This window comes from Procambarus clarkii, chromosome 67 (genome assembly GCF_040958095.1).
Source record: "Procambarus clarkii isolate CNS0578487 chromosome 67, FALCON_Pclarkii_2.0, whole genome shotgun sequence".
NCBI classification, from domain to species: Eukaryota; Metazoa; Arthropoda; class Malacostraca; order Decapoda; family Cambaridae; genus Procambarus; species Procambarus clarkii.
The window spans coordinates 15574209-15586027 of record NC_091216.1 but is presented as its reverse complement, the minus strand read 5'-3'; the positions used below and the strand labels follow the sequence as shown (position 1 = coordinate 15586027).

Below are 11819 nucleotides of genomic sequence, written 5' to 3'. Positions count from 1 at the left end.
ATACATAAAACTTTCCACAATGTGTTCCATCCCCAACTACAATGTCCCTCGGTTTGTTCTATCTTCCAGGTAAGGAAGTTTCAGGAAACCTAACCACTTCAACTGAAATTTGTGATCCATTTTATTACAGGCCTCTGAACTTTGTACTGTACTGAATTCTATTTTCAAAAGCACATAAATACAAAAAATCATTATACTGCCCATGTAATTGAAAGCTAGATGACGTTGGCTAGCATTATACAGGCATTGCTCACTTTACCATTTATATGGACCTGAGCAGACCTGTTGCTGTAAGTCACTCCAAGATTACATTCCAGAGATCATTAAACTCCTATTACAGAGACTGTAGGCAACATGTGGGGCTTATGCTCATTCTTTCGCCACACGATTCCATGTCATTTTCAACAAATATTCCATCAATAATCATTCAGCTGTCACTCACTTGCAGAACATAAGAACTAGGGAACAAACATGGCAGGCCTGTTGGCTATAACTAGGCAGCACACATTCAAATCCAACCCCTCTATCTCATATACAAATTTTATATACTCTTGAAACCAGATGAAGTGTTAATCTGAATAGTCCTTAGTGGCAGCCCATTCAACTCATCCACAATCATGTTCACAAACAGTACTTACTATACTTAAAACAGTACTCCCTATATTCCTCTTAAAAAATATTTCTACACCAAGTATACGATGTTGCAAGTTCAAACCAGTTCCAAGACTTCAGAACCCTCGTTATTCATGCCCATAACCTACCGGTACTTGAAAACCTACATCAAATACCCCCCCCCCCCTCTTGTACCTGGCCATAATCTAAACAGTTTATTATAGTACTTTTTAACCCTTCCACTGCTCAGGGGTCCTGAGGACATTTGCACCCCCTGTGCGCAAGAAAAAAAAATTCTAAAAAATTATTTCGTCTTCTTAAAATGTTAACCCTTAAACTGCGCATGGCGTATATATACGCCCTGAGTAACATGTCCCACGGTGCGCATGGCGTATATATACGCCATAGGGTGCCAGGCCCTGATTCAAATGGCCCGCGGCTACACGGGGTTCACAGTAGCTTCCTCAGGGCTCTTGTAAACAGATGCCATTTTAAAAAAAAATCGTGGGCAATATTCTCAGGTGTGAGAGGCACAGTACTGTTGGAGCAACCAAGGCCGGCGCACGCAGCATGAGGCGAACAGCATTGCTGTTCAGCTTGTGACCACAGCATCGCCGAAAAATGTCAAAATAAATATATAACTGCTATTATTTAGCGATGACAATATTACAGATGACGCATGACTGTGATATAAATAACCAGGGTTGTGATAATAGCAGGATTGTTGTAATAATTAGCGCTGTGGGAGGATGTGATGCTGAGAGATGGAGGGAGACAGCATCGTTTACTGACTGTATGGCTAGCTTTTATTGTTTACATTCACCATACCAGGTCAGTGGTTCTCTATGGTGAACACAAATGTAGATACTTTATATATAATGTGTGTATTAGTGTAATAACAGCAAAAGGATTATGCTGGGAGGAGCCACATGGGTGACGGATGGTGACGTCATCTGGCACGATTTGTCTAGCTGTTTAGAGGGTGGCCCACTATGCTCTTTGGGCACTCTACAAGCTTAGGTGTACAGTTACGGTGCATACAACATGTAGATACTTATATATAATATGTGTGCATATAGGATAATAACACTGCAAACAGTATTGTTGGGGGAGAAAGTTTAGTGCGTGTGACCTTGAAAGAGTGAGGGAGCCTGCCAGCCACCAGCTGTGTATAGCGACGACTCTTAGTGCCTGAACTAACTTATATCAGCTTAGCTGTACAGTTGTGGTGAACACAATATATACATACTTATATATAACGTCTATATATAGTGTAATAACACCACAAATGGTATTGTTGGGGAAGAAAGTTTAGTGCGTGTGTTGAGGGAGTGGCAGCGAGTGCTGGCTGGTGCTGGTGTGTGGCGGCAACTCTTCGTTGCTTTTTCGACTCTCAGTACCAACTTAGTGGTTCGTTATGGTGACCAAAACATGCAGATACTTACTATATAACCTGTGTATAGAGTGTAATAGCAGCAAAACTATTTGTTTATTGTTTATAAACATAATAATTGAATCACTAATATGCACATCATACTTTTGAGTATAGCGATTATTCACCACTTTTATTATATAAATATATTACAATACACACTATTGAATAATATTACTGCAAAAAAACTAAGAAAAAAATCAATCGGAGACATTCAAACAATTAGGTAATAATATCTTTGTGGCAACTCCCATCTGTCACCGCGGGGACGCTGACCGGGTCTGACGACCGCTTCTGTCAACGCCCACTTTTTTGCCAGACTTCCTCGGTCAATTGCGCCCAAAATATGTCGCCTACGATTTTTTTTTTTTTTTTTCCGTGCTCAGGGGACACAAATTAATATGTTCAGAAGACGAAAAAAAAAATTTGATTTTTTTTTTTCTTGCGCACAGGGGTGTAAATGTCCCCAGGACTCCTGAGCAGTGTAAGGGTTAATGTGTGTTCCCCGAGCACGGGGAAAAAAAAAAAAAAATCGTAGGCTGACACATTTTGGGCGCAATTGACCGAGGAAGTCTGGCAAAAAGTGGGCGTTGACAGAGCGGTCGTCAGAGCCGGTCAGCGTCACCCGCGCTGACAGATGGGAGTTGCCACAAAGATATCACTTAATTATTTCTGTCTCTGAGTTTTTCTTAGTTTTTTTGCAGTAATATTATTCAATAGTGTGTATTGTAATATATTTATATAATAAAAGTGGTGAATAATCGCTATACTCAAAAGTATGATGTGCATATTAGTGATTCAATTATTATGTTTATAAAACAATAAACAAATAGTTTTGCTGCTATTACACACTATACACAGGTTATATATAAGTATCTGCATGTTTTGTTCATCATAACGAACCACTAAGTTGGTATTGAGAGTCGAAAAGCAAGGAGGAGAGGACTGCCTCACACCAGCCAGCCACTCGCTGCCACTCCCTCAACAACGCCTCACTCGCCCACTTTTTCCTCCCACCATCCTGTTTTATGTTTTATTCAAAATATACAGACGTTATATATAAGAATCAACATGTTTTGTTCACCATAACTGTACAACTAAGCTGATATAGTTAGTTCAGGCACTAAGAGTCGTCGCTACAAACACAGTCAGCTGGCGGGTCCCTCACTCATTCAATGTCACATGCACTAAACTTTCTCCCCCAACAATACCGTTTGTGGTGTTATTACACTATATGCAGACGTTATATATGAATATGTATATATTTTGTTCACCACAACTGTACAGCTAAGCTGATATAGTTAGTTCAGGCACTAGGAGTCGTCGCTATACACAGTCAGCTGGCGGCTCCCTCACTCATTCAATGTCGCATGCACTAAACTTTCTCCCCCAACAATACTGTTTGCAGTGTTATTATCCTATATGCACACATATTATATATAAGTACAGTACAACCTCGATTCAACGTACCCCCGTTTCAACGAATCTCCGGCTAGTTCGCACATTTTTCAGGCCGGATTTACTCACCCGATTCGACGAACAATGGTTCGCCGAAGCGAGGGATGTTCGGATTTGCTTACAACGTCCAGATAGAGTTCACAGTGGTGGAAAACTCTCATTCTATCACAGATTACAATTAATAGTTCCCCCATATGAAAAGTTCGATCACACAAGTGGACCGCACAAATGGTCCACAAGCTTACAATGTTGGGACAGAGTTTCACAGAGTTGTGGAAAACTGTCTCATTCTATCACAGTTTACAATTAATAATTCCTTCATAAGACAAGTTGGATCACACAATTAAGTGGACCACACAACAAGTGAACCATATGAACCAAACACCAGCCAGAATGGTCCACACAAGTCAACCATATGAACCAGATACCAGCCAGAGTGGTCCACACAAATGAACGACAGTTTCCATAATTTTCGTTCACTGATTTGTGGCAGACGTATCTTTGTAAATTAATTTAAAGGCTGAAGCGTGATTAGCTGGCTACATGTTGTAAAATCTCCTTAATCTCCTTATAGACATTTTCTGTGATGAAACAAGGTGAGTGAGGTAGACATAAGGGAATACTGTACTGAAAACCTCACTTGGTTTTCCTTCGTCTGTGTTGTTATAGTTCAGTGACCCATGACTTTGAAAGTTTCAGATTAATAAATCATTTCTAAAACCAGTGTTTTAATAGCTTTTTATTATCCTAATTAAACTAAACTAAATAAAACCGAAAATATACTGTAATATGATAGACATCTGCTATTTGAGAAATTATTTATGTTATTGGAACAATTACTCCAGCGCAAGGGGACGGGTTTAATCCTTGTACACACAGCACCATGCGTTTCTCGTTTGATTTTGTAGCCACAGTTCAGTGACTACGACTTCGAAATAATAAAATTAATAAATCAGTTCTAAAATAAGTTTTTCATATCTCTTATTATCTTAATAATGTTACTAAACTAAATATATAATCTAAAAATATATAATTTGATGTAAATCCAATATTTGAGAGAAATTTATGTTATTGGATCTGGCTTAAACACCAGCCTACTGGAGGGTGTATAGACCTAGTCTGCGTTCATACAGTAGGCACCCAGTGCCGTTATCTTTGTCTGTGTGCGAGTGACGTGTTTGTCCACCGGTGAAAGAATAATCGTGGAATTTACCATTTTTTGACTTCAGCTGTATTATTATACAACAAGATGTCTCAAGGGCTTGCTAATCATGCTGTATCTACAAAAAGGAAGAGGTTTTTTAGCCATTGAGCAGAAATTAGACATGATAGAGAAACATGAACGTGGATACTCTGTTACTAGGCTGGCAGAAGAATTTAATGTTAGGAGAAGTACGGTGTGTGATATCAAGAGACAGAAAGATGATATTAGGAAGTTCCTTGCTTCGAGTGATAGTGGTGCATTAAATAAAAGGAAAACATCAAAAGTTTCAACAAATACAAATTTGGACAAAGCTGTGTACAAATGGTTTAACCAGGAGCGCTCTGTGGGGATGCCACTTGGCGGCGACGCCATTAAGACAGCAGCCGATAAATTTGCACAGAAGATGAACATTCCAGATTTTCGAGCAAGTGAAGGATGGTTGCAAAAGTTTAAGAATGGGCATAATATTAAGAACAGGAATGTTTGTGGAGAATCATTATGTGCAGATAAGGATTCTGTCAAGCCATTTAAGCGTAAATTAAATAATTGCATAATAACAAATGATCTAAGACGTTTTCAGGTATACAATGCCGATGAAACAGGCTTTAATTGGAAATGCTTGCAGAACAACACTTTGGCATCTAGGCTAGATGAGATGTGTTCCTGGCCGTAAGGTAAACAAAGAAAAAGTTTCTGCCATGCTGTGTGCAATATGCAGACGGAAGTCACAGAACAAAGTCCGCCATTGTAGGGAAGTCAAAAAAACCCACGTGCTTTGAAAAATTTAATGAACAAGCTACCTGTGGTCTACTACAGCTCTAAAACAGCTTGGTTTACTGGAGATATTTTTGTAGACTGGTTCAAAAATCATTTTTGCAAAGAAGTAATTAGATTTTCAGATAAAGAAGTGTGGAGTGAGACGGAATGATATCAAGGCTGACAAGGCTCTTGGTTGACAATGCCCCAGCTCATGTAGGGCTCGACACATTAGCGTCACATGATGGACGCATCAAATGTATGGCCTTGCCTCCAAATACCACCTCTCTGATCCAGCCAATGGATATGGGTGATTATATATGCAATGAAAAGGCTCTACAAACTAGCAATGAATAAAAAAATCATGGTGGTGCTTGAGTCAAATAAAGACAAAAGACAAGGAACTGATTCGAGAGGTCAAGCAACACTGGAACGTTACAAAAAATACTCAATTAAGGAAGCCATTTACAACTGGGCTAAAGTTTGGGATGAAATTAAAGAGTCAACATTAAGAAATTGTTGGAAAAAACTCCTGTTGCTTGATCATGCTGATGAAGTGACTGAGGAAGAAATGGATTTTGAAGGATTTTCAAATGATATTTATCAATAACTGCGTGCCGCTGGTGAGACGGAGTTGACACTGAACGATGTGGAGGAGTGGTTAGATATTGATGTAGTCGATCCACCCATTGGTCATTTAACAGATGATGAGATTATACAAAATGTTACTGGCACTGTTGACGACGACGGAGAGAAGACGAGGATGAGAATGATAGCAGTTTACAATCTGCTACGTGTGCTGACGCATTGTTCCATGTTGAAAAACTCCTTGATATTGTTTCACAAACTGACAATCCAGAGCTACCAGGCTTTTATCAACACCTAAGGATAATGAAAGATATTTGTCTCAAGGACATGACAAAAAGAAGGAAACAAACGAAAATGAGTCAATATTTTTCACGAACTAGCAGAAAATCAACCAGCACAGCCGTACCCAGCACCAGCACAGCCGTACCCAGCACCAGCACAGCCGTACCCAGCACCAGCACAGCCGTACCCAGCACCAGCACAGCTGTACCCAGCACCAGCATAGCCATACCCAGCACCAGCACAGCTGTACCCAGCACCAGCACAGCTGTACCCAGCACCAGCACAGCCGTACCCAGCACCAGCATAGCCGTACCCAGCACCAGCATAGCCATACCCAGCACCAGCATAGCCATACCCAGCACCAGCATAGCCATACCCAGCACCAGCATAGCCATACCCAGCACCAGCATAGCCATACCCAGCACCAGCATAGCCATACCCAGCACCAGCATAGCCATACCCAGCACCAGCATAGCCGTACCCAGCACCAGCACAGCTGTACCCAGCACCAGCACAGCCGTACCCAGCACCAGCATAGCCATACCCAGCACCAGCATAGCCATACCCAGCACCAGCATAGCCATACCCAGCACCAGCACAGCTGTACCCAGCACCAGCACAGCTGTACCCAGCACCAGCACAGCCGTACCCAGCACCAGCACAGCCGTACCCAGCACCAGCACAGCCGTACCCAGCACCAGCACAGCCGTACCCAGCACCAGCACAGCTGTACCCAGCACCAGCACAGCCGTACCCAGCACCAGCACAGCTGTACCCAGCACCAGCACAGCTGTACCCAGCACCAGCACAGCTGTACCCAGCACCAGCACAGCCGTACCCAGCACCAGCATAGCCATATCCAGCACCAGCACAGCTGTACCCAGCACCAGCACAGCTGTACCCAGCACCAGCACAGCCGTACCCAGCACCAGCACAGCCGTACCCAGCACCAGCACAGCCGTTCCCAGCACCAGCACAGCTGTAACCAGCATCAGCACAGAAGCAGCTGAAGCCAACACAGCAGCAGCGAGCACCAGCAAAGCTGATGCAAACATCTAAAAACATCGTGTGTTAAGTGAACAGTTAGAGCAAGTGTTAACTGTGTACATAGTGTTAAAATTAAAGTTGCAATAATTCTAGTGTACAATAGTTTTCATGAACTGTATTGTAGTACTCAATATACAGCATAACTACTTTTAATCACACAGTGCTAACGGCATAATGCACTGCAGTACGTATTTACTGTAGAGCATTCACAACTTCACGAAACTTCAAGATAGACATGACTCCAACAATAAGGTAAATAAATGAATTACAGTATTTTTTAGCAGAGTAGTAAAATATAGGTACAGTATGTAATATGATAATGCATTTTTATTGTGTACAAGAAAAAAAAGACACTGACGCAAATGCCTCCTGAAGGTCACCTCTTGCAACGAATCCAACGCTCCAACGAACTGGGGTTGGTCCCATATAGTACGTTGAATCGAGATTGTACTGTATCTACATGTTGAATGCACCGTAACTGTACACCTAAGCTTGTAGAGTGCCCAAAGAGCATAGTGGCCACCCTCTAAACAGCTAGACAAATCGTGCAGACAACGTCACCTCCATCACCCATGTGGCTCCTCCCAGCATAATCCTTTTGCTGTTATTACACTAATACACACATTATATATAAGTATCTACATTTGTGTTCACCATTGAGAACCACTGACCTGGTATGGTGAATGCAGACAATAACAGGTGGCCACACAGTCAGTAAACGATGCTATCTCCCTCCGTCTCTCAGCATCACTCGTCCCACAGCACTAATTATTACAACAATCCTGCTATTATCACAACCCTGGTTATTTATATCACAGTCAGGGGTCATCTGTAATATTGTCATCGCTAAATAATAACAATTATATATTTATTTTGACATTTTTCGGCGATGCTGTGGTCACAAGCTGAACAGCAATGCTGTTCGCTCATGCTGCATGCGCCAGTCTTGGTAGCTCCAACAGTACTGTGCCACTCACACCTGAGAATATTGACCACGATTTTTTTTTTTAATGGCGTCTGTTTACAAGAGCCCTGAGGAAGCTAATGGGAACCCCGTGTAGCCGCGGGCCATTTGAATCGGGCCTGGCAACCAATGGCGTATACGTATGCCATGCGCACAGTGGGACATGATACTCATGGCGTATATATACGCCATGCGCAGTTTAAGGGTTAAGGAAGGGGGGGGTTCACCCATGTGCAACTAATATATTCTCTACCATCTTTGCTATTACACATTATTATACAGAAGAAAGAGATATGATATGATCACAACTTACAAAGTACTAACAGGAATTGACCAAATTGACAGGAATTTCTGAAACAAGAAGCATTATGAACAAAAGGGCATGTTCAAGCTAAAGAAACAAAGGTGCCAAACATTATTAGAAAGTTGAACGCCATAATGAATTAAAATTACCTTTATTCAACGTTGATAACTTCAACTTCAATTATCTCTGAAACCAGAGTTTCAACTTTGAGTGGCTTCTAAAAATCCAGTTTTTAACCGATTCTCACTATTTTGACATATTGTGTGCTCTTCTGTCTGTTCTACAATCCCATCAGAATGGATTTTTCATAAACTTTATACATTTGGAGTTAAAAAAATTTTTTACTAAATTTGCCGCATATCTCAAATGTCCTATTGACGATTTTTTTACAGTAAACTATACTAAAAACCTATATTCTAATTTAATGAAAATGACTAGATCAGTTTCTTTACTGCCAGAAAATAAGTCAGTGGACTTCTGGAGGGGCCCTTTGGTTGATTTTGCCAGGGGTGCATCATTTATTGTCTGGTGGCAGCACTCGTCACTACCCACGGGCCACCGCCTCAGCCACGGTGAACTCTTTGGGTTGATCTAGTCTCCTTGGTCCCCTGTTCTAAGGCTCGTGTTTCTCAGGTTGCCCACAGTGTCATTAAGGATAGCCAGCCTGCAGTCTATCCCTAGGCCCATGATGTTCGCAAATACGTTGCACTCGAGGCAATTTTCTCTTATGTCAAAGGCGGATATTCAGGCCTGTCTCCCTCCCACCCTTCATGTTCATTGGTTCATGGCACCGTTTATCTGCTCCTGAACTAATGTGTGGCTAGACGCTAATCTGAGCGCCAGGTTACCTGGTGACGGCATTCAGTACTTCAGGGTTTTAGCAAATCTTATTTTGTTTATTTTCAAGTTATTTTACTTTTTAGTGGTTTTGAGTGTTGGGAACCTAGCTGTTGTCTGTCAAACTCCACTAACATTCTGGATGCTTTCCTGGTGGAATTGTGAAATATCATTTGCTCCTTGCACTTCATGTAAAGGAGCCTGATTTTGGCTCTGGTTTCTGATAGGCCAAAGGAACTCTTGCAACTGATGTGACTGGTAGTTTGGGGCAATCTCAATGAGATAGCTACAAGAAGCCAACGGGACTCCACCAGAAGGAGGCACTTCATTACATTCATGTCTGAGTTTTATAAGAGGAAGGGGACATGTTACTAATTTCCATTTGCAGTCAGAGTGGGAAAATGGGAAAGTTTAACTGGTCTTCTTTCTGCGATTTCCTACCTCTTTTTTGAGTACCTCTGCTTATTCCTTGTCCAGGATCCATGTTCAACATATTGAATGGGTTAGAATCACACGAAAACGGAAATAAATGCCTAAACCAGGTCAAGTTTGCCGCGAGAGGGGAGCGTGGTGTGGGCACTTGTCGTGACAACAAAACAATGGGCTGACCACGTGACCGCGTAGGTTCAGATGCCATGTGGGCATTGTGGGAGAACCGGAATTTCATGGCAAACATTTTAAGAGTACCCCCAACAAAATCGGATCGAAAATGGAATTTATACAAATATTTTTTCTTGTGACTCCATAGATAGTCACATCAGCGGAACCGTAATAAAAATAGTTGACAACCGGAATCGGCACCAAAGCGCGAAAGTGTACAATACAACATATAATGTATTGGGTAGTGGCAAAAATACTTGGAAAGCCCCTGGAATGAAGATGTTATCATTAACATTGCATAACTTCATAATGATAGTCAATGCCCTAAGCATTGAAGATTAGCCCCAAATATCCAAAGCCCATTGAAACCCATTACTCACTGATTTTTGGAACAGGTTGAGTGTTCCAAAACTGAAACTCCCGCTGATTCTGCAGTTGCATCTTCCGCATGTATCTCTCTACTTCAGGCATCAACGGAGGGACCTGAGTTCCTACACCTACACCACTTGCCTGAGAAGTGAAAAATTACATTAAAAGGATTATGCCAAATGTAATGGTCACCTTTTTTTTTACAACATGTTAACTAGTTGAATTAGTCATTTATTATGCACCCCATATCCATCTTGTGGGTGGCAGTGGAAAGGGTTCCAGAGGCACATTATGGATTCAGGATCTGAGATGTGGATCAATCACACATGGAAAATCTAAAAGGGTATTCTGTTTCCTGTGTCAGCATCTCATAATGTATACTACTGTACATTAAAAATGTAAATTAGGCAATAACTATCTTAATTCAAGCCACCTGAGGAAGGTATTCACAATCCATATTCTAGGCATATCTCAAAACCAGCATTGAATGTAATGAAATGACAATTTCTGGGTGAGCCTCAGTGGCTCCCTGAACCTACTATACTGACATTGTGCCAGACTACCAGGCGTCATCAATTAGGGAGTTCTATTTGGCCTACCAAGGACCACAAGCCAGAACCTGGCCCCATCAGAGAGGTGCAGGAAGAAGTGGCATGTATGAAAAATTTAATGTAAATTTATTTATATTTGCCACAACCAAGGGAAGATACCCAGAAAGTCAGCGAAACAAAGCAGACCACTGCTTGGTTAGAAACAGGACCGCAGCCTTAAAACTGCGAAAAGAACTCCTTCAACAATGTAAAAACAACAAAAAATTAATGAAACAAGTATGAGCTAGTTTACCCCACCTCCCCCACGACCTGTTCGAATGATGATGAAAACTACCCGATGCCCTGGGGCAGGGAGGGTGTCAGGAAGTAACTGGGGCTCACCCAGAAATTGACTTTTCATTACATTCAATGCTGGTTTTCTGGGGTGCAGCCCCTTGTGGCTCCCTGAAGCTAACTACTGTACCTACTGAGAATGAAGAAAAAGTGTACTAACCAGGGAGTAGGAAGCATCACAGGAATAAAGATGAAGAAACCAATAGCCTCGACATGACTTAAGACCACACAAGGCCGTTGAGGACCGTGAACATTCGTAAGTTAGCTGACTGCCAAGACCCTGTTCGATCGCCAACCCCCCCCCCCCCCACGTCTAAATATCAACCCGAGACGTAATAGCAAAGACTGCTGAAAGAATGCCATATGACAACAAACAGCCCATTTGTTTACATCCCTAAATATGCTAAACATACACTCTGCATCCATTCTCTTGGGCTATTTATATTTACACTTACAAAAGTTTATTCAATAAAGAACAGACA

At 41.7% G+C, this 11819-nt stretch overlaps 1 protein-coding gene across 1 annotated transcript in view; it reads right to left on the bottom strand.

Annotated features, from left to right (window-relative positions):
- Nucleotides 1-11819, bottom strand: part of Nmt (N-myristoyl transferase) — a 160447-nt gene that overhangs the window by 107814 nt on the left and 40814 nt on the right. Inside the window, exon 3 of the mRNA XM_069310358.1 lies at nucleotides 10465-10594. Within this exon, the coding sequence (XP_069166459.1) occupies nucleotides 10465-10594 (130 nt within the window). The remainder of the gene's footprint in view (nucleotides 1-10464; nucleotides 10595-11819) is intronic.